The sequence below is a fragment of the Pipistrellus kuhlii genome, unplaced genomic scaffold (genome assembly GCF_014108245.1).
Source record: "Pipistrellus kuhlii isolate mPipKuh1 unplaced genomic scaffold, mPipKuh1.p scaffold_m20_p_4, whole genome shotgun sequence".
NCBI classification, from domain to species: Eukaryota; Metazoa; Chordata; class Mammalia; order Chiroptera; family Vespertilionidae; genus Pipistrellus; species Pipistrellus kuhlii.
The window spans coordinates 36750070-36777463 of NW_023425540.1; the positions used below are offsets into that span (position 1 = coordinate 36750070).

The window sequence follows — 27394 nt, forward strand, 5'->3', positions numbered from 1 at the left end:
TTTTATCCATTATTTTTCCATTTTCCAACTGGGTTGTTTGTTTTCTTATTGTTAAGTTTTAGCACTTGTAAATTACGGATACAAGTCAGTTATCAGATACTAGCAGACCTTTGCATGAAATTCGTGCTGGGAGGGTGGTTGGGGGGAGAGGGGTGTCCCTCAGCCCAGCCTACACCCTCTCCAATCTGGGACCCCTTGAGGGATGTCCGACCGCCCATTTAGGCCCAATCTCAGTGGGGACTGCTGGCTCTCAAACACTCAACTGCCTCTACCTGATTGCCCCTAACCACTTCTGCCTGCTAGCATGGTCACCCTCTTCTAAACCCTCCCCTGCCAGCCTGATTGACACCTAATTGCTCCCCAGCCGACCCGATTGCCCCTAACTGCCCTTCCCTGCTGGCCTGGTCACCCCTAACTGCCCACAGCTGCCCTCCCCTGTAAACCATCTTATGTCCACGTGAAGGCAACCATCTTTGACCACATGGGGGTGGCCATCTTGTGTCTTGGAGTGACAGTCAATTTGCATATTACTCTTTTATTAGGCAGGATGTGTTTGAAAATATTTTTGCCCTACCTGTTGTTTACCTTTTCATAGTTTCTTTTTAAAAGCAGAAGTGTTTCATTTTGATAAAGTTCAACTTAGCAATTTTTTATGGATCCTACTTTTAATGACAAAGCTTACTTAGCTATATCCTGAGGAAGTAACAGGTTCTGGAAGAATCAGCTTGCTCCCCCTTTTCTTCTCTTTCCTTCTTCCAGCTCTGTGTAGACTTCTCTGCCTCTCCCCAGCCCCTAAAACTGGTGTCTCCAGAGCTCTGTCTGTGGTCTCCTGCTCTGAGCGATGGCATGGCTTTAACTGCCCCTCCACCATGCTGGTGTCACTCACATGCTTCACAGACTGAGAAGTTGGGTGGCCCTGAGACATCTCAAACTCTGCATGTCCAGCGCTTAACTCATCATCCCCCATAAGTCCACTTGACCTCTGACAGGCCCACCCCATTATTCAAATCCAAATCCTTGAATTCCTCTTTCTGCCCCTCCCTGTCCGCAGGCCTCAGTTAACTCTAAGACTGTGTCTGCCTCTAATTCAGCTCTTCTTTTTGTTCCCCACCACTGCTCCTAGTGCAGGCACTTGTTACCCCCTGTCTACATCAGTGGCTGTCACACTTTAGTGAGCATACAGTCACCTGGGCCAGTCAGCATACACAGTGAGGGCCCATGCCCAGAGTTTGTGACTCAGCAGGTGAAGCTGAATCGAGATTTCCCGATTCTAGTAAGTCCCAGGTGAGGCTGCTGCTGCTGGTTGAGGAACTTCATTTTGAGAACCACTGGACTAGACCACAGCAGCAGCTCCTTTCTGATTACTGGCTTTCTAGTCTTGACCCCTTAGTCCAGTGTTCTGCAAGCTCACTAGTCAATAGAGCCAAATATCAACAGTACAACGATTGAAATTTCTTTTGAGAGCCAAATGTTTTAAATTTAAACTTCTTCTAAGGCCACTTCTTCAAAATAGACTTGCCCAGTCCATGGTATTTTGTGGAAGAGCCACACTCAAGGGGCCAAAGAGCCACATGTGGCTCTCGAGCCGCAGTTTTTAGTCTATCTATACTTCCTACTGGAACGACCCAGCTAAATACAGGCAAACCTTGGAGACACTGCGGGTTTGGTTCCAGCCCACCACAATGAAGTGAGTCTAATCTTTTTGATGGTGAAGAGTCTTGCCTTCAATTTGTAAAACCAAACCAAACCAAACAAACAAACAAACAAAAAACACACCACACACACTATCTGTGAAGCTCAATAAAGCAAAGTGCAATAAAAGGAGCCATGCCTGCTCTAATCCAACAGTCAGCCCCAGCTTCTCACCACAGCCAAACTGTGACCTGCGTCCTGGCTCTTTCCTCCCTCGCCAGCCACGCAGCTTGTGGTTGTCTGCAGGAACTCTCTCTGCCGTTCCTGTGGCATTCTGTGGGCCTGTGATGTCTCTCTCACCGTCTGTCTACACCTGGCTCATTCTCACTCCTCCATCACGGAACGCTGGTGGGGATTCTGAGAAGCGTGCCTGAGTTCCCAGAGGGCGCAAAACGCATCTCACCTGCGTTCCCAAGGCACCCTGCAGGTACCTCTCTGGCTTATTGCTTTCCACCATTGAGTTAATTGCAGAACGCTGTGCTCTCCGAAGGTATTTTAATGCCTGGAGCACAGAAAGGGGAGAGCGCGGGGCTTATCAGCATGAGCAAGTGGGCGAGCTTTAGAGCAGAATTAAAAGGGAGCTCTCACTTTCCCTCTGTCTGTGGGACAGGAGTGAGCAATCCGGCCTGTTCTCCGGCCAAGAACGAGGAGAGGAAGATGTGAGAGGACCCCAGGTAGGTTGTGAGTTGGAGCCGCTTCTTAAAGGAAATGCACTTTGGTTGGAGAAAACAGTGGACTTTTGGGACTCAGTTTATCTTTCACTGTGCTTGGGAGTTTTCTTCTTTCCTTCCAGCAGTGGACACATTTATTCCGTGTACCTTTCCAACCCCGGGTGCAGAGGAGGGTGCTGCCCTGGTGGCCTTAAAAACACACGCCCTTAAAGAGTCTGTTTCCACCCCGTGGTGCTCCCATAGTCTCTTCCCCGAATACTTACTAACAAACCACGAGTGTGTTTAAAGAAGAAACTGCCAGGCGTCCTCAAACTTTTTAAAGTGGGGGCCAGATCACGGTCCCTCAGAGAGCTGGAGGGCCGGACTATATGAACTACTAATTCCTACTGTAACACCTCGGCTGCACTCACTGCCCAAAAAACCTGGCGGGCCGGATCAGACTCCTCTGCGGGCCGCAGTTTGAAGACCCCTGAGACTGTGGGTGTGGCCACATTGGCTTTTGACGTAGGCTGCGGGGGAACCGGAAGGTCACGGCACAGTGGCTAGGTGCTGGCCTTTTGAGGACCTTGGTTAGGTCAAGGGGAGGGGTCACAGGTCCCCGGGGAGACTTATCAGGGTGAGCCTGCTGGTCTCAGGGGCAGCCGTCGTGTATGCTAAGCTTCTGTAAGTGTTGAGGTTTTCATTGTAAGGTGCTTCACTTAGGCTTTACATCTTTAGGGTGTGAACTGTTCTTCTTTACAAATAATGATTTGGAAATAATTGTGTCTGCCCATTAAGTAAAATTCTTCTTAAAAAAGGAAGGCATTTACATTTTTGCAGGTGCCTTCTCCTGAGTGACTTTTCAGTGGGATTTGTTGACATGGGGTTAGTATTTAAATGGGAATCCTTTTGAGGCTGATTCGTGTGTGTGTGTGTGTGTGTGTGTGTGTGTGTGTGTGTGTGTGTCTCCCAGGTCTATGTGATCTGTGGACCCGGAGGCCGATGGTTGCAGTTCACCTGTGTGTGTGGCCCTGACTGCCATACAGAGTCGGAAAGCCGGCATGGTTGAACTTTTGGTGCAGTCCCGGATGTGACTGGAAGGCCGGAGTTGCTTCAGCATCACCAGGGACCGAGTGTGAGACTTTCCTGGAGCTAAGCGGGGAAGACGTTTAGCTCTGGGTTCTCTGAGGCAGCTCTGGCTTATCGATGGCAAAACTGAGGGCAGAGGAGGATGGATAATTGAAATCCACAGGAAGTCTCCAACTCATTTTCGCAGATGGTTTCCGTCTCCTTGCCCAGCAAATCTATTTACCAGAACTGCTTGCTGGCCCTGTAGCAGAAGTGACGAATAGAATATCATCCCTCCCCACTTTTTCTCATCTTCACTTAATGTGAAGGAGAAGGCATAGAGCAGAGCACCTGAAATGTTGGGTTTTTCCATAATCTGAATAATTGCCTCCTGACTAATAAAAGAAAAGCTGCTGTTCGCTGTTCTTTGCTTGTCTTCTGTTACACAAGGTAATTTTAAATGCGTGACATCATCCCATAGTTTCTATTATCAGTAATACCCCTAATAAAAGGAAGGAAGTTAGTGGAGGGATGTCACGTTTTGCGGTTGCCGTTAAATTCCCCTGCTTTCCAAGCCAGACTCTGCATTTGACCTCAGGAGTCTGGGAATGGTGGTGTTTTTACACTCTCTGGCCCCAGGGACCCTGTGGCTGAATCGTTACACTCAGGAAAGCTTCGTGCCTTTATTCTTGCCTTGTACGCATGAGGTAAAGCCTTTTGAAATAATCATAACATTGAGATTAGTTCGGTTTTTTTTTGTTTTCTCCCCATCTAAAGAGAATGCTCATTGTCTTAGGCAGCCTTGCACCAGCCTCCTTCCCGGTCCTCGCCATCTCGTGGATTGCATTCTGAACCATTTTTTTTTTTCCTTTCCATTTCCACCCATAATAGATAGTAGGCTGCTTCTTTTCTCATGTCCGTAGATGACAGGACTGTGTTGTTTGTACAGTTCTCTCTTTCATCTGATGTTGGTGGGGAGGGGACGGTGTCTCCATCAGACTCTGCTGGCCCCGTTTCCTGTGTCTGACTCCCTCCGGTGACTTCTGTGCTGATTTTTAATCGCCGCCTCCCTGCCACCGGGAGCACGGCCTCTCCCTTCCTACGGCGTTGTTCCAGGAGGAGCAGGCTGTATCGTCCTCGCCTCCACTTGCCCGGGGATGCTCACTAGTGTAGTAATAATTTGTCTTAAGAAAGGACAGCCTGCCGAAACCGGTTTGGCTCAGTGGATAGAGCGTCGGTCTGCGGACTGAAATGTCCCAGGTTCGATTCCTGTCAAGGGCATGTGCCTTGGTTGTGGGCACATCCCCAGTAGGGGGTGTGCAAGAGGCAGCTGATTGATGATTCTCTTTATCCATGTTTCTGACTCTCTCTCTCCCTTCCTCCCTGTAAAAAAATCAATAAAATATATTTTAAAAAGAAAGGAAGAACAGCCTTGTCACCCAGAGTGACTGGGAGTTGGGGAGAGGGCACGGGTGGGGGCGTTGTAAGATGGGGTGCTGGAAAGCCCACCGCTGTCTACGCTGGCACACGGGGTCAGCAGAGGGCAGCGCCCTTGTTGGTAGCTGTTGGTGTGACAGCCGCACACACTGACCGCCTCCCCACATCCTCTCCCCTGGGCTCCTTATTGCTTAGCCAGCCCGCTCTTTCCCTGCTTGTTTACAAGTCACGTTAGAACTTCTATTGAACGTCTCTCTGTACACCCACCATGTAAGGCTTCCTGGGACAAACTGAGATACAAGTGAATATGGGAATAAGAGCATGGCCTTCCAAGTAAGGTGGGCCTGGGCTTACATCTCAGCTCCGCCTCTCGAGTGCGTCACTTAGCCTCTCGGAGGCTTTAACTCCTCTCGCTGTGAAGAAGTGAGGTGCTGACTGTCCCGCGAGAGGATTGTGTGGGGGATTCCTCAGCCCCTCCCACCTCCCTGAGGTGCAGGACAGTTCCTTATCTTGGGCAAAGTGTCCTGAGCCCCAGCCCAGTCTTCTAGGATTTCATCTCATGTTTCAGGGAAACAGTCCGTATTCTGAGGAATTTTAAACACAGCATCTTATGTTACCCAACAGAGACTTTGTTAAGAAAACATAGCATCTGTAGAATATGTATGTAGTGGCTACTGCTCAATTCATGTTAACCCAAACATAGGAAACAGGCCTCTCCAAAAAGAATGAAATACATTTTACATTTGTTTTGCACTATGTAAGATCGGCAACAAACTAGAAAGTGTAATTCAGTAAGACGTACGTGTGCTCCTCTCTGCGTGAGAAGATAGATCATGAACAGTGTTTGAAGCCCGGTATTGCTTTCCCTGGATGTATCCCTCAACAGCAGGCCACTTGCCTCAATCGGGAATTGACAAGCATTTCTCCATATGGTTACAGTATATTCCTAAACTGTATTTGTCTTCATATTTTAAAACCTTATCTAAGTAGTATTCTAAGGCATGTATGCATTTTAAACTTTTAATTTGATGTTTGTGAGGTCCATTTATTTTGAATGGGTAGCTCTAGTTGATTTGTTTTCGTTGTCTATTTCCTTGTATGGCTATTCCTCAATATATTCTTTTTTTTTTTCTGGTGATGGATGTTAATGGATTACGGATTAGGCTCTTTCCAAATTTTAGTAGTAAATATGCTCCAAATATTCTTATAAATGCCTCTTTATATGCATACCCCAGAGAAGCACTCACGTAGGAGTTGGATTGCAGGATACGTACTCCTTCATCTTTAATAGAAATTTCCAAAATGTTTTTCACACCCACCAACAATACATGAGCCCCTGTGGGTTTCCCTCCTTGCCCATGCTAGATAGGGTTTGACTTCATAATTCTACCACTCTGTTGCTTTAAAAAATGGCTGGTGTGACATAGTACCTTGTTGTCATGTAAACCTTTTCTTTTCCTTGTAACTAAAGGTGGAGCATTTCTTCATACCCATATTTTCTCTTCTGTGAATTTATTTTTTAGACTTTTGCTCAACTTTCATCTTGGTTGTCTTTTTATTGACTTTTCAGAGCTGTTATGTGTTCTGGTTACTAGCACTTGTTGGTTTCCTATATTTTAGGTATCATTTCTTGAGGTCTAACCTATCTTTCTTCTCTCTGTTTTTACAGCGTTTATGTGTTTGAGATTGTTTTCGATGAATAGAAGTTTTAAAGTAAAATTGATCTTTTATGTTTGTATTTTGATGAATAGATATTTGTATGTTTATATTTATGTGATAAAAATCATACTGCCAAATTAATGTACTATTTTAAACAGCAGAGCATAAAACACAAAGTTTAAGGCTATGTCACCCACTGTATCTCATGGCTAGGACTAATCTTCTATATGTGTGAATGGTTTGTGTATGTATGGGGTGTGTGTGTGTGTGTGTGTGTGTGTGTGTGTGTGTTTAATAAAAACTACAAAAGAAATATCTATTTTTATTCTAATTCACAGATACTATTTGGGGGAAATAATTCATCAAATGTAAAGAACTATATCTTCCTCTTGCCTAAGTGATAATCTTGTATTGTTGGAGGGGGTATCTTGAGGAAATCCCATGGTGTCTGGGTTCAGGTATGGCTGAGTCTGGGTGGGTTTAGTTGCTCTGTTGAAATTTGTTGAATAAATGAACATGTAATAGAGTATGACAGACATATCTACTCAGAAGAATAGATTAGTGGTTCTCAACCCTGACTGCACCTGAGGAGATTTAAAAATACTGACACCTGGACCCATCCTTACAGATTCTGATTTTGTTGGTTTGAAATAGGACGTAGGCTTTGATATGTTTGAAAAGCCCCCCCGGTATACAGGACTTGTGGATCAGAGAATTGGAAGCAGGAAGGTGAGGGGAGGATCAGGCCCACGTGCTGGGCACTAGATGGCCAGGGCAGCAGAGGTGCCAGGAGGTGCCAGAGAGTGGCCAGAATCAAAGCAAGGTGAGTGCTTGAAGCTGGTGTGAGGGCAGAGCTGACCACAGAGGTCCGGGGCTGGGAGGAGCACTCTGCATGTGCTGAGGGCAGTGGCCTGGGAAGTGGAGACCAGGATGAGTCAGGGATGTCCAGCCTCGTGGTGAGTGCTGTGGCCCATCAGCCAGGAAGGCATAGGCCCATGAACAAGACAAAAGTCAAATCTTTACTTACGGAGAGCTCAAAAGAGGGAAGGGGGGGGGGGAAAGAAAGAAGGAAGGAAGGAAGGAAGGAAGAAGTTTGGCCTGTCAATGGAGGTTAGATGAGACACCTTGAGAGAAATAATATTTTAAAATCAGAGCTAACAGGGCAACAAGCAGAGTTGACTAAGGGCATTTTAAAAGGCCTGTTCCTGAGCCTGAGCTGATCCTTGTTGTGAGTGAAAAGTGATCTTTACAGTAGAAACTCCCTCTCAAGAAGGCAGCTTGCCCTGAGCTATGTGTGAGTGCACACCTCTGTGTGACCCTTCAGTGCTGCGGGCGTGGGAGGGGAGGGGTTCCCAAGGAGAAATGGCTGAAGTGGAGAAGATTCGGACTTGGAGCTTATTGCTGGGAGATAGAAGTTATGGGACACCCTGCACCCAAACACACCTGCACACCCTCCCTTCTCCTTCTTGGTCCTGGTGGCAGCCCTGTCAGCAGTGATCAGCTGTTTTGCAGAATCAGAACGAGCCCAGAAAGGTGGGCAGTACAGTCAGAATTCTCTAAAATTTGGAGCATAATGGAAGAGCAGTGCCCTGGGGGTCAGGAAAAATGGAGTCTTGGTCATGACTCTGTTACTTGACATCTGTGTCATCTGAATTCAATTCCATTAATTTATTGAGCAGTTGAATTCAATTCCATTAATTTATTGAGCACCAGCATTTTTTAGCATCTTCGAGATGCTGGGGGTAAGATTGTGAAAAAGAGTCTTTGTCCTTAAGAAAAGTAGCCTTGCCAAGGAGAGGATGTTAAAGGAGCAGTAAAGTCGGTGCTGTGAAGTACAGGAGGGAAGAGTATCATCAGCTCTATGGTGACACAGCTGGGTTCCAACAGCCTTCAGCTGGGGGAGGAGGCATGTGAGTGCCCCTCCAGGATGAGGAAATTATGCTGAGCAGATGGGGTAGGAAGGGCTTATTGTGTGACCACTTTTCTTCCTGAATTCTCCTCCTTCCTCCAACCCAGGTAATTTAGCAACATTCCTGAAGCTGGCAGTACTAAGAGCATGGCAATTGCCCCCCCCCCCCCCCCCCCCCCGAGAATGTGGTGCAAGGACAGGGGAACTAGCCAACCTGAACTACCTGGTTCCTCTCCAGTGGAGATTCTGTCTTTCAGCTGCCTCCCCTGCACCAGCTGGCATTCACCCACTGAAATGAGGCCAAGCTGTGTGTGTGTGTGTTGGGAGGGGGGGAGGGTGTATTTTTTCTTGATCATTGAGATATATTTTCTCCACTTGCTTTCAATGCTGTAGTTTCCACTCATAGCAGTGTCTCTGTTTTTTGCTAAATCTGTTATTATCTATTCAGAAAGTAGGTAAGCCAAATGTGTGCTTTTCCTCCAAGTCATGAAACCTGCTAATTCTCTGCTCAGTGGCCTGCAGTGAGGTTGGTGCCAAAGGATAAAAAGAGGGTTCCTTCCAGTCTCCTCTCTGGCCCCAACTCTCCCAGTCTTCACTTTCATAGTCTCTAATACAGCCACTCCAGATCATGTTTCCTCCCCATTGTACCTTTGCATACTTGCCTCCATGCATTTGCCTCTCCTATCTAATAAAGAGGGAATATGCTAACTGACCATCACCCCCTCACAAAGATGAACCCACAACCAATAAGGAAGGAATATGCTAATTGACGGCCATACCATCAAAGATGGTGGAGCCCACAGCCACAAGATAGTGGTGCCCAGTCCCCTCAGTCCCCCAGCCACCCATGGCTGGCCCAAAGCACAGGCAAGCCTTGGATATCGGCTCCCAGACATCCAGGGCTGGCCCGAGGGATGACCAAACGACTGAACAATCAGGCTGTGTGGGGTGACCAGGCCAGCAGGGGTTTAGTGAGGAATAACCAAACAACTGAATAGCAGGCTGCATGGGGCAACCAGGCCAGTGAAGAGGGGAGGAGGGCGCAGTAAGAGGTGACCAGGCTGGTGGAGGAGGGCAGTTGAGGGTGACCAGGCTGGCCAGGGGGTGCATTTGGGGGAACTAGCCAATGGAGGAGGGGAAGTTGGGGGCGATTAGGCTAGCAGGGGCAGCGAGGGGTGACTAGGTCGGCGGCTGGGGCAGTTAGGGATGACCAGGCTGGCGGGGGGGGGGGGGGGGCAGTTAGGAATGACCAGGCCAACAGGAAGAGAGCAGTTGGGGACAAACTGGCCAGCAGCAGGGGTCAGTTAGGGGCGACCAGGCCGGTGGTTGGGGGTGCAGTTAGGGATGATCAGGCCAGCAAACAGAGGCAGTGAGGGGTGATTAGGCCAGCAGGGGGTGGGTGGAGGCAGTTAGGAGTGACCAGGCAGGCAGGTGAGCAATTAGGAGCCAGCAGTCCAGGATTGCGAGAGGAATGTCCAGCTGCAGTCAAACATGACCAGCAGTCCGACATCTCCCGAGGGGTCCCAGATTGGAGAGAGTGCAGTCTGGGCTGAGGGGAATCCCCCATACACGAATTTGTGCACTGGACTTCTAGTCTTTATAATAAAAGCCCAGCGACTGTTATGGCAGAATGACCAGAATCATCGATTGCTATGATGTGCCAGCTGCAGGGGCCATCACCAGTGCCGCTGCTGAGCCTGAGGGCCTCAGGGCCAGTTGCACAGCCACTGCCAGGGCACCGGCCATCCTTCCTAGAAAGCTGGGGTCCATGTTCACCTCCAGCTCAGTGGGTCTTCTCCAGGGCCCTCCCCCTGTCCGGCTTGGCCCAATAGGCCCCGATCCAGATGGGCTGGCAGGACCCCATCCGTGCATGAATTCATACACCAGGCCTCTAGTGTGTGTGTGTGTGTGTGTGTGTGTGTGTGTGTGTGTGTGTGTAGAGGGGTGGGAGATATGCAAATTAGGCCAGGACTCTATAATGAGTCACAAGCAGACAGGAGGGGGTTGCGCACACAGGTAAGGCCCAGAAAGGAGATGGAGACGGAGACACGGTCCGGCGAGCTGCTGAGCCCAACTTGGGCCAGCTTTCTGGAACCTGAGTGGACACAGACAGGGATAGGGGTGTCCGGCCTACAGCCTCTGTGGCCAAGTGCAAGCCTCGAGAGGAGACGGTGGGCCTGCCTCCCGCAGAAGCAGTGTGGGTCCCTCCCTGCTCCTGCAGAAGCCATAGAAGCAGTGTGGCTCCCGGCGGCATGCTGTAATTCCTGCTGGCTCCTGCGGAAGTGGCAGGTAGTCTGCTACGTGCAATATTGTGCAATGGGCTACTAGTGTGTGTGTGTGTGTGTGTGTGTGTGTGTGTCTGTCTAATATGCAAAGTGCCTCCTTGGTAGTTTGGCTGTGAGTTCAATCACTCACTATGACATGCACTCATCACCAGGGGCCAGTGTGGAACAAAGGAATGCCCCAGCCAGCAGCTGGTAGCCTGGGCAGGCACTGGGACCCTACTGTACTTGAATTTTGTGCACTGAGCCTCTAGTGTTTTCTGTAAGCCTGAAAATTTCCTCTTCCAGCCCTATCTCTGTATCTTCCTATTCTTCATGACCTACTTGTCTGCACAAAGCCTTCCTTGATCTCCCCACCTTCAAAACTAGAAGTATTATCTATCTCCTTTCTCTCAACTTCTGAGGGAAATACGTATCAACCACAATTCTGAATCTTGCTAACCTATCCAATAAAAGCCAGTGCTAGACATTTGCAAATCAACAAAGACTGAATGAGTTTGCCACTCATAGGTCTTCTGAATGGAAAGATATATTCCTAATTGCATATCCAGGGGCATATGTTGTCAGCTTGTGACTGGCTAAGGTGAAAGTATTTAGAATTAGCAAATGCTACAAAACAAGACTATTTATTTCCTTTAAAGAGCCAGTTCATCTGAATGTGAATTGGTGGCCCTGCTACATGTATATGTGTTTGTGTGTATGTCACCATGTACAGACAAATACTTGATACACTATGATTGTTGGACAGGCAGCACTGCACTGTCGGTCAGCAGTCCTTCCTCCTGGGGCTGCTGGGAAAAGCCATGTGGCTGGAGTGGCTAGGAAGCTTGCCTTTCCATACTATCGTCCCATCCTCCCCTCCTCTCAGGGCTTGGAATTGTGTTACCTATGACCCCACCGCCTTCTTGCTTCCGTGTCCTTGGCAGACATGGTCACTTCCTGGAATCGCAGCTAATATACTAATTGAGGATGTGTGCGTCTGCAGTTGCTCAAAGTTCACTCTTTGAAGTAGCGAATCTTGGCCTGGCTACACAGACATCAGTAAATGGCCTCCTGTTTCTGTTCATAATTGGCCCTTACAAATTGGTGAAATGCAGGCAGTGAGACGCCTGTGTCAGGAACAGAACTCTGCCAACTGCTGTCTGTGAACATACCTGCTGCAGACTTTCCTCCAGCCCTCAGAGCCAGTGAGCAGTGGTTCTGGGTTCTGTGGGGGAGTTGCCCTCCCTTGGGCATGGAAGCCAAGGTCAGATGACTGGGAGGAGGGAAAAAGGAAGCCAAGTGTGGGTCAGGACTAGGGAAGCCAGTAAACAGTAAATGGCAGTGGAGATGTGAGTGGGTGGGAGGAAGGAGAGGAGTAGGGATGGGAGGGGCGGGGTCTGAGAGAGGCTCATGAGCCTTGTGGTTCCTCTGCTGGGCTCTGCCTCAGGTGGCAGCTTCCTGCTGAGCTGGGTCAGGCAGAGGTTAAAATCCTGGCTGTGGAGAAAGTGGGCCTTTCCTGTCTTTGGGTAGGAAAACTGTGTCTTCTTCTAGACCGGGTGCTCTCTTTCAAACTCCATGCCGTCACGCAGTGGCCATTGCCCGTCTCCCTCTGAGGTGACGCGGGTAACAGTGCCCAGCACACTGCTGGGACAGAACGGGGCTGGGAGTGGGGTCCCACAGTCCTGAGGTATTTAAAATGTTGAGTGTCTTCATGCACGTATTGGTTTCTGACAAAGTCTACAGCACTGCACTGGTTAGATGTGAATTATAATTATTTTTTCAACAGTCATTGCCTTTCTCCCAGTCTTGGCCTTCCAAAGAGACTCCCTCTTTACTTTATTCCTTTAAAGCTTTCATTGATTTCTTATATCATGTGCTTATTTTCTGCCCCTGGATGACCCCTCTGTAGCATTTTTCTGGAGAAACCATTAACAGGTGGTCTTGTTAGGCCAGGGTTTCTGGGGGGGGTGAGGGTAGTGAACTCGAGAAAGATCACTGAGAGAAAGGGTATCCCAGATTACCAATCAAATCTTCCTTGCTACCCCAGATTGGCTTCGCTTTTTAATCATTAACTTTTTAGTTTAATAAACTCTGGCAGTGGTGCTGCTTTCAAGGGAGCGTGTCTGTTTTTACAATAAAATCTGCTTTCAGAGTGGAGCTGGGTGGGGCTAGCGTCCCAGTGACGCAGGAGGCCTGGTGATGGGCTCTGTGGTGGAATTCCTCTTGGGCTGTCCGTGACACTGGGTGCTGGTATTGGCTCAGGCACCTGGCAGGACATTGCTTTGCTTAGAGAAACGGGGCGTTCAGAGTGATGTGCTCAACTCGAGTGTGACACTTTTACCCGGAGCCAGCAGGAACTTCTCACTGGTCGAGCGGCTTGGGGCCTCGAGGCCCCGAGCTGGCTTGAGTCGCACCAGGCCTGCTGGAAGGACCCGCTGTGTGGAGGCGCCTTGCCAAGCAGAGCAAGAGAGTGAAGCTTTGCCCTCCTGAGGACCCATCACAGGGGCCAGGAGCCTTGGATGACTGTCACCAGGGAGCTCAGAGCTTTCTGCTGGCAGTGTGTGGTGAGGCCAAAGTCCCCCCAGTGTCTTTTCTGCACAGGTGATGCTGGTGGAGGGAGGGGACTCACCCTTACAGAATGAAAAGAATGTCAGCAGCTGGTGGTGATGCTTTGGAGAAAATTCATGCCACCAGGAGTTAAGCATGGGGAGAGGGGAAGAAAGGTACAATTTTTAGTTCTCAAAGTACAAAGTGTAGGTTTTCCTGTTTGTGTTTTAACGGATAAAGCCTCCTCTCATCCTTGGGTCATTGCTGACGGTGTCCCATCGGACTGACAGGGGCCACCGTAGTGTGTGGAGTGCGGATAAGCTCCCAAATAGTGAGAGAATCTTCAGCCTCTTGGAGAATCCGTGGCGGGGAGGCCAAGATCTTCAATGCCATTGTTTAACGACAAGGCAATTTTAGAAGCCCAGGTACCGTGATTAGAAATGCACGCACAGGCTTTGCGCTTGCAGCCAAGGGCAGTCAGACAGCATTGGCCAGTGAACCACTTAGCTCGTGCCTGAGCCGTGGGGACTTGTGGTCATGCCGGGGCGTTCCTTCTTTCTTTTTCTTTTTTTAAGTATATTTTTATTGATTTCAGAGAGGAAGGGAGAGGGAGAGACAGAAACATCAATGATGAGAGTATCACTGATTGGCTGCCTCCTGCACGCCCCCTACTGGGGATCGAGCCCGCAGCCCAAGCATGTGCCCTTAGCTGGAATTGAACCCGGGACCTTCCAGTCTCCAGTCCAATGCTCTACCACTGAGCCAAACCTGCTAGGGCCCAGGGCGTTTCTTTGAGGAGATACAGTTGACATGAGTAATCTATTCCTAGTAAGCACGGGCAAGAGTAAGCTGTTTATTCCTCATACTGAAGCATGAAGATAAGAAAAGTAAGATCTCCAGGGGTCCTCAAACTTTTTAAAGTGGGGGCCAGATCACGGTCCCTCAGAGAGCTGGAGGGCCGGACTATATGAACTACTAATTCCTACTGTAACACCTCGGCTGCGCTCACTGCCCAAAAAACCTGGCGGGCCGGATCAGACTCCTCTGCGGGCCGCATGTGGCCCGCGGGCTGTAGTTTGAAGACACCTGATTGGAACACCTCTTAAGCCTTAGAAATGCTTTAGCTTCCACACTTGAAATGTTTAGTCTTTTGGATTTTCAGAATAACAGTCTTGCATGGTGCCCACACATGGTAGGTGCCCTGTAAGTAGTTATTGAATTCAGGTGTTTCCTCCCATAAACCATTACATGCTTGTTGTAAAAATCCATGCATTTAAAGTAAAAATAACCCGAAATTCCACCATTTAGCATTTGGGAATATAACCTCCCAGACATTATTAGTGCATATAAAGGTATGTATCCTCTTCCAAAACCAGGATTGTGTGGACATGGTGTCTTGAAAGCTGTCTCCAGATGAATGAGATGAATCTGTTTAGCATCTGCACAGAGGCATATGTACTGTCCTGTGTAAGGAAGAATTTGTTGTTTCTTGTCGTTTCAGACGTGAGACATCTCATGTGCTGTCCTTTGTTTAGCAGGTGTCTTCTGCGGAGGTACGCATTGGGCCCATGAGACTGACGCAGGATCCGATCCAGGTACGCCTCCATCACGCAGTAGGCGCTTTGTTCCCAGAGCACATGGCTACATGAGCAGCGTCTGAGCGGCCTTTCTGGTACCATGGTAGATAGCCATCCTTGCCCCTACATACATGCCTGTACATAATACACAGTGTGTACATATGGGTCTTGCTTGCTTTTATTAAAGTCATACTAGAGAAATCAAAAAAATTTTTTTTTGCAGACTTAAACATTGCCCTATTTTGAGTCTAAATATGGTTGCATGATGGACTATGAAGGAGAACAACTCTTCCACCACAAAATTAGTCTGCCCCAATCCTGCTGCAGCCGGGAAGGGAAGGGGTGTACATGCTGAAGGGCGGGGCTCTGCCTGAGCCACAGCTGGGTGTGAATCCTGGCTCTGCCTTTAGCCAGCTGCGGCACCTTGCATATATTGCTCCATTTCTCTGCCCAGGGCCCTGTGTGGGAAGTGGAGATAATGCCTCTCCCATAGTGAATTAGGAGTTAAATGGAATAGCAACCTAGAAGACTGACTGGCCATGAAAGGCACTCAATAAAAGATAACTGTTGTTGGCTGGGAAGAGAAAAATGACAAAAGGCTCCCCTTTCTTGTCCCATGTGGCTAGAGCCAGGCGGCCTTTTGGGCTCTAACACCCAGGGAACAGCAGGGGTGCCCTCCCTCCAGGCCCTCCAGCTCCCCACGGCCTCTTCAGGGATCTTTTAGAGAATTGCTACCCCGTCTGCGTACACATCGTCCTGGTAGGTCTAAATAAGTGAACCTCCTCCTCGCTGGCCTCCTTCCTGTGGCTTGTTAGCACCAGGAAGCTTGTCCTGCACTTGGGACAAGTGAAGATGCAGTGGAGATATAAACACATCAAGTGGCATGTAAATGGAAGTGAAAACCAACCAAGGAAACGTATTGTTTGATTTATGAGCAAATGGAAAAGAAAATAAGATTTTACCGTTGCTTGGAAAAGGAAATGCAAATCTTGGGAAAGGGGGAAAAAAACACAAAAGGAAGAGATTTAAGCTTGGGAAATTTTGATGAAAACAAAATTAGGAGGGGGGGGAGGGGAGAGAGAGAGTGAGAGAGATATTTACTAAAATAAACACAAGCCACAATTGTCTGTATAGAATACAAGTGGAAAATTCCAGTAATCATTCTGTGTGCACGCACTTTATAGTCCATTTTGAATAGAGGCAATGACAAGGGATCTAATAACAGTATTTATTCCCAAAACAACTTTCAGAATATTTCTTGGGGTTGTTATAGTTTTCTAGATCTGTTTGTTTAATTTACTTACATTTTTGCCCTGTGCTTATTGGCAATGAATGCTCATGATAAGGAAGTCTCTCTTTTTTTAAAGATGTAATTTGTCAAATTGTAAAGTATTTCAAATATTCATAAAGTTTATATGTATATACCCATACGCACTTCTTTCAAATACTGACAGTATACTCTGTTTGCCTGAAAAAAACTCAGAAACAAGAGACTACAGACACTGTTTAAGCCCTTATTTATTCTTTTGCCTCCCTAAGAGTAACTTCTAATTGGAGGTTGATTATGATAGGCATTTGTATATGTATTCTACACATGTATGCATAATATTTTGTCTTAAATATTTTTTTGCTTTATTTGAAAGCTAACAGGCTGTATGCATCATTCTGGAATTTTTATTTAACATTGTTTTGCTGTCATATATAAGAATAGATGGTCTAATCTAAGGTCCCTGATTTATTCCTTTGTTTTTCTAAGAGTTTTATAGATTTAGCTCTGTGGTCCATGTGGAGTTAGTTTTTGTATGTGGTGTGAGGTAGGGCTTTATTCTTTTGCATGTGGGTATCTAGTTGTCCCAGTCGCTTCTATGGGTTAATATTCTTTTCCTGTTGCATTGTCTTGGCACCTTTGTCAAAATTCAACTGACCATAATTATGAGTGGTCATTTCTGGACACTGTCTTTGAGATATGAGTCCCACAACTTTCTCCTTACCTTTCGAGATTGTTTTGGCTTTGTCCTTTGCATCTTCATATGAATTTAAGGACCAGTTTGTTAATTTTGGGGTGGAGGGGACCAGTTGGAATTTTTATAATGGTTGCTATAAATCTGTACATCAATTTTGAGTTATTACAATGTTAACGTTTTGTCTTTTAATCATTAATATAAATGTCTTTCTTAATTTCATTTTGATAGAGTGGTTTGTTCATTGCTACGGTATAGAAGTACATTTTATTTTTGTATATTGATGTTGTATTCTGCAACCTTGCTGAACTCTTATTAGCTCTTACAGTTTTTTGTAGATTTCTTAGGATTTTCTATATACAAAATCTATCATTATTCTTTTCTAGTCTAAATGCTTCTTTTATCTTATTTTAGTTGCCTAATTATCTTGCTTAAACCTCCGAAATAAAATAATGGTGTGCTTACTTTTATAAGATAAGGTACTTCCAGATCTTTTCTCAAAGTGGCTATATCATTTTATACTCCTACAAGCAATAAGGGAGTTCTGGTTACTCCAAATCCTTAGTTGTATTTGATGTTTCAGTCTCTTGATTTTAGCTGATCTAGTGGGTGAGTAATAATTTCTTATGGTTAAATTTTCATTTTTTTCATCGCTTTTTTGTTTGGATATTAGCCATTTCTTTATCTTCTTTTGTGAATGTTTGGTTAGATCTTCTGCCTATTTTTATTGGGTTGACTTTTTCAAAGTAATTGAGTTGTGGGAGTTCTTTACATATTCTTATTACAAGTCCTTTATCAGATTTTGAGAACATTTTCTTCCAACCTGTGGCTTTTCTATTCATGTTCATAAGTCTGGCTTTAGAGCAAAATTCTTAATTTTGTCTAATCATAGTCTAATTCAGCACTTCTTTTATGGTCATTACTTTTTGTGTTCTTGGAATCTTGACCTATTCCCAGGTTGAGAAGATAATTTTTCTTCTAGAAATGTTTTAACTTTTAATTTTAGATCTATATTCTATGTCAAGTTCATTTTTGTGTATGGTGTGATATGGAGGTCAAGGCTCATTTCTTTTCTCATATTGATGTCAAATTGTTCCAGCTCTACTTGTTGAAAAGACTATACATCCCTTACTCCATTAAATTGCTTTGATGCCTTTGTTACTGATACTGTTAATATTCTCACCTGAGGATATGTTTTTTATTGATTGTTGTAGCACTCTCATTCTAGGGGTAATGATATCTAGTGTTGCTTTTTTTGTGTGTGCTCCTACCACTGACATTGCAACCGTCTTAAAAAAAAAAAAGAACTATACTATGTTTTGGTGCCTTCGTTTTTGTTTTTGTCTTTGCTTTCTTGGAGGAAAATATCCGGTTACTTCACTGGCACGTCAAAAATGTTAATTAGCTACATCAACCAGAGCCCTTGGGGCTTGGGAGGAACTTGTTTGATAAGAACATTTTGGGACGTGAGTCTGAGTTCACCAGGGGAAACTTGCTCCCACATGAGGAGCTGGCGGGGCGGCGCTGTTGGGAGGGGGACTGTGGAAGTGTGTCAGGGAGAAGCTCAGTGGGGGCTGGAGAGTCTGTCTCTCCTGGTGCGTGGCTGTGACTCACAGCACAAGTCATATTTTCCAGTCTTGGAAAGGAGATAAAAAAAAAAAAATTAGGGGAAATATTATGAGGCACTAGATTCACATCAACATGATAACATCTGAAAATCAAGTGGCCTTTTTTTCATCAGCGCCTGAGGCACTGTTACTCCCCCAGGATGTAGAATCGATGTGTTTCTGCTTAGAGTGCTCACCTCCTCCCCTCACACTGGCCTTTCCAACTGCCCGTGGAAACGGAGCCTCGCAGCTGTGACCTAAGGTTTTTCCTAGCAAGGCAACACTTCCCTTTAAGTCTCATTCTCCCATCTGCATGGACATGGGCTTTTCGCAACTGTTATATAGTGGAGATTTTATATGTCAGAGATCATGTGGCCTCATGAGGGTCTGTTCCTCACGTATTGAGTGAAACGACCAAGTGATGGAGACATTCGGCTCGATGACTTGCTGGGGTCATTGTTTCCCCTCCTGTCTGTCCTCGGTGCTGCTGCCCTGTGTCCTCTGCCTAAACCAGCCAGGCTGGTGGAGCCACAGAGTTGGTAGGAATTGGGTCCTATGTTTTAGGGGTAAAAATAAAACTGTCAGAGAGGAGGTTACTGAACATAATGGTTACCCAGCTCTGGGGTCAGGCCGACCTCTGTTCACATCTTGCTAGCTGTGTGGCTGTGGGCGAATCTCTTAGCCATTTCAAGCCTGTTTCCATATCTGTAAAACGGAGGTAATGCCTGCTTCCAAAGAATGTGTGACAGCGTTATTGCATAAGACATTTAAAGCACTTTAAGTGTAATGGCTGGCCCCTCGAAAATCCTCAGGCTTTACCTGTTATTGGCATCACTTTCCTAGGGACACTGAAGGAAAGCTTCCAAGACATTGTTAGCCCTCCACTGAACTGAGCCCCCTATCTGATCAAATTGATCAGTTCTTTAGTATTATGTGGATACAACGCACATGTGGTTGATCTATGCATGTGGTCTATTCTAGAAACTACCTGTTACCCAGTTTTGCTTAAAGCCCAACCAAATATTCTGAAAATTGGGTGTTTAATAGTTGATATTTGTGATCCATTTGGAGATGTGTAGACACACCTTTATTTAAAGGACACTGGTCATAGTGAGCATTTATATTGTCATCTTTAGGTTAAGGGAAAGTTAGTTTTGTCTCCACCTTTTTCCTAATTAGGCTTCACCAGCGGGAAGTTTCATTCTAACTTAGCTATCAAAGATAGATTACTGCCTATTCTTAAAACAATATTTTTCAGCACCTTGGGATGGTACAAGGATTTCTAGCAAAACCAAAGAACAGCAGGGGGCGCCGTGAAAAGCTTGCTGAGGAGGAGCTGAGGCACATGGGACCAGGCTTGCTTTGGGAAGTCACCGTCCTCATCTGTTGAATCGGGGTTCATGGAGCACCCCAGGAGTCCCTTCCTGTCGGAGAACTCCTGAGAGTCCTGGCCCCTGTTCCTGTGATTGCCCCTGGGAGCCCCCCAGTCTCCTGCAGTCTGCAGCCTCTCACACCAGAGCCCTGCCCTGCATGCTCCTGGCCTTACCCTTTATCATTCCAGCTTGGGCTGGAAGAGGGTTTCAAGAAGGGTTAGATGGTAGCACTTGCTCTGTACAGTTCCAATGTGCACATATTTCAGAGTTTAATAACACCAGACCACCAGTAGCATGCTTCAGACTGTGGGACATGGGTGTTGTGACTGGAAATAACCGCATAAGCAGGGACTTTGCTGCTAGCTCTTCCGTCCCCACAGACCTGTAGGTAACAGATGTGCAGCGTGGTCAGCGACCAATCACATCACCTTCTTCAGCATCTCTGTGATGGGTCGCTGCCCAGCTGCTCCCTCAGTTCAAGCACAGACAGCAGATGTGCAGGGCTGCCACCCTGTCTCCGTGACCATACGCACGGCATTGCGCAGGCATAGATCGTCGAAAGGGGGGACTAGCCAACAAACATGAACGTACAGCCAAGAAATGAACAGTGACCGTGGCAGAAGTGAATTTTTGAATTGAATGTAAATGGGGTTAGAGGAGAAACACGCCCAGTGTGGGCATGTTGATAACTGCTGCCTTTGAGAGATTCTAGGCAGCTCGCTAGAGGGAGTCAGTCAAAGTAAGTTTACTGAAATAAAGAAAACGGTGATGACCAGAAGGATGAAATGTCACAGGAAGTGACGCCAGCAAAAAACTGCACAGGAGTTCACTAACGGAGCTTCACTAAGGGATGTTTTATGACATTAGAAATACAGAGGACACATGTTGGGAGCTGATCTGAACTCAGGAGTTTGTAATTCAGTGAAGCATAGAGACGACTTTCTGTTAGCTCAGGAGTTGAATTATTGAAGTCACAGTTGGCAGGAGGAGGGGGCACACCATCGCAAGCAGGACCGCAGCGGGAAGCAGCAGGCTTGGTCCGGAGAGGGAGATGCAGGCCAGAGCCTTTCTTGTGGTTTCTGTGGGAAGGAACGGTGCAGCAAGGTAGGCAGGTTCGGCTGGTTTGAGTCATTTTGGGGCTGTCTGGGGCCAATGGGTGGCCCCTGGCTGTCTGGCTCTGGCTCCGGTGCAGAGCGGTGGACGCAGTAAAAGAGGTGGTGGGTAGGGGCGCTGATGGGTTTGCCATGGAAAGTGCATTCCCAGCCGGCCCAGGTCAGCCAGGCTCTAGACATCAAAGCATCAGAAACGCAGAAAACAACAAGGCATGAAAAATACAGCTCCCCACTTCCAATCAGCCTTGTAAGTTTCCATGTGAAATCCAGATTACGTTCCTAAAATGACCCATGAGGCCTTACCAGAATCTAGCCCTGGGCCATGAACTTGACTCTTTCCCACCCTCCCAGCCTCGCATCCGCCCCTCTGTCGTGCTGGCTTCCCTGCAGTTCCCTGAGCACAGCAGGCGAGCTTCCCACTGTTGGGCCCATGGAACTGTCCCCTCAGCTCTGAATGCTTTCCTTCGGACATCGACTTGGTTTACTTTTCTGCTTCCTTCAGGCATTTGCTTGTCTGTTGCTTTCTTAGTGAAACCTGCCCTAACCACCTACTAATCCTGCCAGCAACAAGCCAGTCTTTCTTTTTAAATTTTTTTTTCTTTATTGATTAAAGTATTACATATATATCCTTATTGCCCCATTGCCCGCCTTCTCATGCCCTCACTCCCCCCCCTCCCCCCAGTGTCTGTGTTCATTGGTTAGGCTTATATGCATGCATACACGTCCTTTGGTTGATCTCTCCCCCTTACCCCCACCCTCGCCTGCCTTCCCTCTGAGATAAGATGTTCTGATCGATGCTTCTCTATCTCTGGATCTGTTTTCATCAATTTATAGTGTTCATTATATTCCACAAATGAGTGAGATCATGTGATACTTACCTTTCTCTTGACTGGCTTATTTCACTTAGCAGAATGCTTTCCAGTTCCATCCATGCTGTTGCAAATGTTAAGAATTCCTTCTTTTTTTATAGCAGGGTAGTATTCTATTATGTAGATGTACCACAGTTTTTTAATCCACTCATCTGCTGATGGGCACTTAGGCTGTTTCCAAATCTTAGCTATTATAAATTGTGCTGCTATGGCCAAACCGGTTTGGCTCAATGGATAGAGCGTCGCCTGCAGACTGAAAGGTCCCAGGCTCCATTCCGGTCAAGGGCATGTACCTTGGTTGTGGGCACATCCCCAGTACGGGGTGTGCAAGAGGCAGCTGATTGAGGACTCTCTCTCATGGATGTTTCTAACTCTCTATACCTCTCTCATCCTCTCTGTAAAAAATAAATAAAATATATTAATAAAAAAATTGTGCTGCTATGAACATATGCATATAGGGGTGCATACATCCTTTCTGAATGGTGTTTCTGGTTTCTTAGGATATAGTCCTAGAAGTGAGATCACTCACTGGGTCAAATGGGAGTTCCAGTTTTAGTTTTTTGAGGAAACACCATACTGTTCTCCACAGTGGCTGTACCAGTCTGCTTTCCCACCAACAAGCCACACCCTGCTCCACAGATGTTACACAGCGCTCATCACTTTCATTAACCCATACCATGTGCTTACTTATTGTATCATTGTTTATTGCTTGTCCATCCACCATTACACTGAAAAGGATCTTTATTTCATTCATGGGCATACTCTAAGCTAGGGGTGTCGAACTCAATCAGAGAAGGGGCCAAAATCTAAAATCCAGCCTAAATCGCGGGCCGAATGGTTTACTGAACAGTCATAAACTGTCATTGTGATGGAAACGCAGCGGAGTGCAGTGTTGACAGCGTGGTGCGGGCCACATTGCAAGGCCTGGCGGGACGGATTTGGCCCGCGGGCCTTGTGTTTGACACATGTGCTCTAAGCAATTAAAAACAGTGTCTGACAGAGTAGGCACTCAGGAAATATTAGCTGAATGATGACATTATTGTTCTGAAAGTGGGACTCTCCAGTTTTTTAAGAACACGTAAGACCTGCGAAGTTAATACCTGTGATGATGCCCAACATGGGAAGGTGGTTGTGTTCTTATTGGGTTAGTCAAATACTGAGGCACAGTGATATAAAGGAAGCATAAAGCACTGGTCTCTTGCTTAGCAATCCATAAATCAGCCAGACCACTGAGAGCCAAGAAGTTTTGTCACCGATTCTGACTTTTAGGCTCTGCATATCGAGTTTCTCATGTTAGTAGCACAGCTCCACACGTAAAGGGCTATTGCCTTTTTGCACGAAGCAGTTTATTCTGCCCGGCTTTGTTCACTGCAGCTCCCTCAGTAGTGACTGCATGTGAAGGGTTTCCTTTCGCTATCAAAATCCACAAGGCTGTGCCCTTCACGTCTCTTGGAAGAGTCACCTCCCACTTCTTCCTAGAAGTAGCTCTGTGGCCCAAGGATTTTAGGAGCACCCGGGACTGAGGAGGGACTGACCCTTGCCCAGAGAGGGCCCTTAATAAGTGTAGCTGCCTTGTGATTTCAAGCCACATGCTAAGAAGGAAATGTCAAAGTCATGCTTTTTCTGGAACATGGCTTTCAGAAAACAGGAAGTGATTCAGTGTAAAACTAATGGCATTGATGATACAGCCAAGTATTTCATGATGGTAAGGAATTATTGGAGAGGTTTAGGTGTGAACTGTATTGTGGGTTTTTTTAATTTTAATTATATTTTTTCCATCACCGTTTATCCCCTCTTCCACCTTCACCCACGCCCTGCGGTCACCACACTGTTGTCCATGTTCATGAGTTTAGGAGATGCATGGTTGTGAGGGAAGGAGAGAGGGAGGAGAAGGGGTGGGCATGTTCTAGGGGAGGAAGAGCACACACTAGGATCTCTTTTATTTGTTATTGATTTTTAGAGGCGGGGAGGGGGGAGGGGAGGGAAAAAGAATGAGAAACAGATATGAGAGCAGAACCTTAATCAGCTGCCTCCTGCATGCCCCCCTTCCAGGGGTTAAACCTACTACCTGGGCATGGGCCCTGACCAGGAATCAAACCAACCTTTTGGTGCACAGGACTATGCCCAACCAACCGAACTACCCCAGCCAGGGCACAACCTTCATTTTGAGGGCTTTTAAAGGCTGGGCATTTAGGTCTTAGGGGAGTCTCTCAATAGAGCATTCATCAGCTTTATGCTGTTGTACCAAAATGAGATTTAGTCTCTTAACTTCATCTGTGCTTGGGTGTGGTTGGCAAATGGCACCATATGTGGTTTTTTAATTGGACCTGTTGCTGGGATGTGGTCTTGTTCCTACTGATAGTAAATACTTCTTGCATTTTGCAGAAACCCCTACAAGTAGTTATCCTTTCTCCATCAAATATTTACTGAGCAGCTAGTACTAAGTGCCAGCCCATTGCAGGCACGGGGGTATAGCAGAGAAGGAGATTAGGAAGTTCTTTGCTGACCCAAAGTTCAATTCTAGTGGAGAAGATAGACTATAAGCAAGTAAACAAATGAACAAGTTCAGGTGAGGGTAAGGCTGCCTCTGGCTGCCAGAGAGTCTGGATCCCGGAGCCCAGGGAGGAAGAGGGGAGCACGGTGTGCAGTACTGCCACCTTCTTTTCATTGCTGGGACTGCGCCCAGGTTGGCTCCATCACTTTCACGGTTCATGATTATTCATTCCATATTACGGTAAGAGTTGGTGTTAGAATTAGTTTTCCAGGTTGTTTTGAATTCCTTTCCTTTCTTATATCTTTATATGGGTTTAAGTCCCAAGTTCAGAGAGGTGGCCTCCAGGTGCCATGAGGTAACACCACCTGCACCAGAGCCCAAGAGGTGCCAGGGTCTAACCTGTGCTGAGTATCCTGTTCATCATTTCGCCGCCTTATCTGCTTAAAAACAAAGCCTCTTGGGAAATTAAAAGTAAATAACCACAGCAGCATGACTGAGCACCTATTCCGTGCTCATTCAAGTCTCTCCACAGGCTGCATGGTGCTGCTGCTCTCACACATGGCAGAGGAGAGCTGTGGGCCCAGAGAGGAAATGCTTGTTCAGAGACACACTGGAAGCTGTTGGAGGAGCTGGGATTTGAACCCAGGCAGCTTCCCTCCAGAGGCCTGTTTTTAATGCCGTCTCTAAGGATGATGACTGCTGTTAAGGTGCTTCTATCTGTGTTCCAGGTTTTGCTGATCTTTGCCAAGGAGGACAGTCAGAGTGATGGATTCTGGTGGGCCTGTGACAGAGCCGGCTTCAGATGCAATATTGCCCGGACTCCAGAGTCAGCCCTTGAATGCTTTCTGGATAAACAACATGAAATTATTGTGATTGATCACAGACATGCTCGGAACTTCGACGCAGAGGCTGTGTGCAGGTACCTTCCTTCCTTAATCTCATATGCTTAGTAGATGTCCACTTAGCCTGAAATGAGTTCATTGGTAAGTGTCTTTAGTTCCATCTCATAGATTTCTAAAGTACTGTTGATGTTCCTAAGCCGTTTATTTAGCTTTCTGTGATGAAAGCTGTAGCTTCGCCTATAGATTTATCACTCCTTTTCTATTTTTTTTTTTTTTTTTGCACTTGAGTTCCAATGTATTTAGAGGTGTGAGCTGGGTGCTACTGAAAACTGCAGGATTCTTCTCTCTCCCCGCCCCCCCCCCCCGAGTTTTTGCTCATGTCTCTGTCTCTCTCTCTCTCTCTCTCTCTCTCTCTCTCACACACACACACACACACACACACACACACTAAAATCCACACAGTTCTTATTATACAGATACGGTTTGGATGTAAACCAGATACTCTAATCTTAATTATTCTGCACCAAAATGAGCATCAGAAATGTGTGAAATATACATTTTCCCCTGCCTGACACAGATGGGTGGATCCGACAGCAGTCACTGGTCGAAGGCAGCCACTTTGCAGCTGGAGAGAATCTTCCCGGGACCCAAACCCCCACTTGTTTACAGAAACGCTTGCTCCGGGGAGGAAACGCATGCCTGATCATAAATAAACGCAGCCCTCAGAGTTTGCGCTGGATGAACCGATTCCTGTAGCAGAAGTGGAATGCTTTGAAGCTAGACAAGAAGAGGTCACTAATTAAATGCTAGGCCAGGGCGGACTCCAGTCACATATGGAGCTGGAATTTTCTTGAAAATAGTAAATGGCGTGAAAGGTAGGAGTATGGCCTCTTGGAGCCGTGGGTACCCTGACGAGAAACGAGGGGAAGCTTCTCATCTCGGGCATCGCTTTGCTAGTCTCTGACAGTTTTCTGTTTCCCAAAGTGTTTTCCTTAAGGAACCCATTTTAAAATGTCTTATTGGTCTCAAGTGATTTTATCTTCCTGCGTTGGAATATTTGCCTGACTATTGTGTATATTCATAAATAAGATGTATCATCAACTATTTGGAGGATATTTTTGGTGATTAGGAGCATTTCTCCTTTTTAAGTGATTTTCAGGATAGAACTGGGTCCTTGGTAATTAAGTTTGTCTTCTTTCCCTTGTCTTGACTGATTTTGTGATAGACACTACAGTCCTTCGTGCATACATAGATTGATTTAAGAAGAGCTTCAGGTGTAAAAGGGAAGAATTAATGGGAAGACTTCTTTTAATTCAGGCAAAGACCCATTTTAGCAGCATGGCATTACAATCTTCCTGGGATAGAAAGAAATGGAGTTTTGTTTCCTAATACGTGTATGTCTGTCTTGGCGGCACAGAAAAGCAATGGGGTCTATGCAGTGCAGAAGCTGGGTGCGTGCCTGCTGGCAGGCTTACCACTGTCACTGGTCAACTTGAGGGTCCCCGATTCCTGATTGCCTGACTGCCAGGACCTGTTCCCTAAGATGAGCTGGGGTCATGCTCCCAGCAAATGTGCCCTCTGTTGTCACCTGTGGCCCAGGACCCCTGGTTTTCGAGCTAGACTGGATCTTAGCTTCACACACTCCTTGGAGCCCTGCCCTGTGGGTCCCCAGGCCCCCCCTTAAACCTCTCAACCGGGAAGAGATCCAGGTGCCTCTGACCACAACAGTTCCTCTGGAGGACTGAGAGGGAAGAGGGAAGCAGCAGAAAGTAACCCCCAAACCGGAAGCCAGTCTCAGAGAAGCTAAGCTTAGAGTGTGCTCCAGTCCAGTTATGTTCCTAGCAGAGTTTGAGCCTCTTGCCTATGGCCCACTCCTTTGAATATAGCCCAGAAGGTATGCTTGGTGCCTCACTGAGGAGGAAGAGAATGAAGGAAGGTGAGAAATGCTTGGAGTTTCCTGAGATTAGAGCTCACGCTGTTTTTTTGTTTGTTTGTTTGTTTGTTTTTCATTAGGTGCTAAGTGGTACTTCTGCTGAGAATTCAGTAGGCTACTAGGTAGAAAATGCAGGTAGCTTCACTTGGCCAGGGCTGTCCTGTGTGCTGCCTGGGAAGTCTGTGCTCACATTGGAGACTATTAGTGCCTCACAGGGAGGTCAGGCGCTGTCGGCAAAGGTATTTGCCATCAACTAGTTATGCACCAGGGGAGCCTGCACTTCCCAGGAAGACAAGACGGCAGCTGATCATTTTCTCAAACCTTCTACCCACACAGAGGGAGGCCTAAGGAATAGGAAACGGGGAAGGGACATTTTTGAAAAAGGTTAGGAAATTCTGGA

General features: G+C 46.7%; 1 protein-coding gene across 4 annotated transcripts in view; it reads left to right on the forward strand.

Annotated features, from left to right (window-relative positions):
* The window catches only part of PDE8B (phosphodiesterase 8B), a 182940-nt gene that overhangs the window by 92225 nt on the left and 63321 nt on the right, over nucleotides 1-27394 (forward strand). For 2 of the 4 annotated variants that reach the window (XM_036409586.2, XM_036409582.2), the window contains 2 exons: nucleotides 14765-14821; nucleotides 24948-25138. In XM_036409586.2, the coding sequence (XP_036265479.1) occupies nucleotides 14765-14821; nucleotides 24948-25138 (248 nt within the window). Of the gene's footprint in view, nucleotides 1-14727; nucleotides 14822-24947; nucleotides 25139-27394 lie in introns of all 4 variants that reach the window. The other 2 variants (XM_036409585.2, XM_036409591.2) reach the window with 2 other exon arrangements.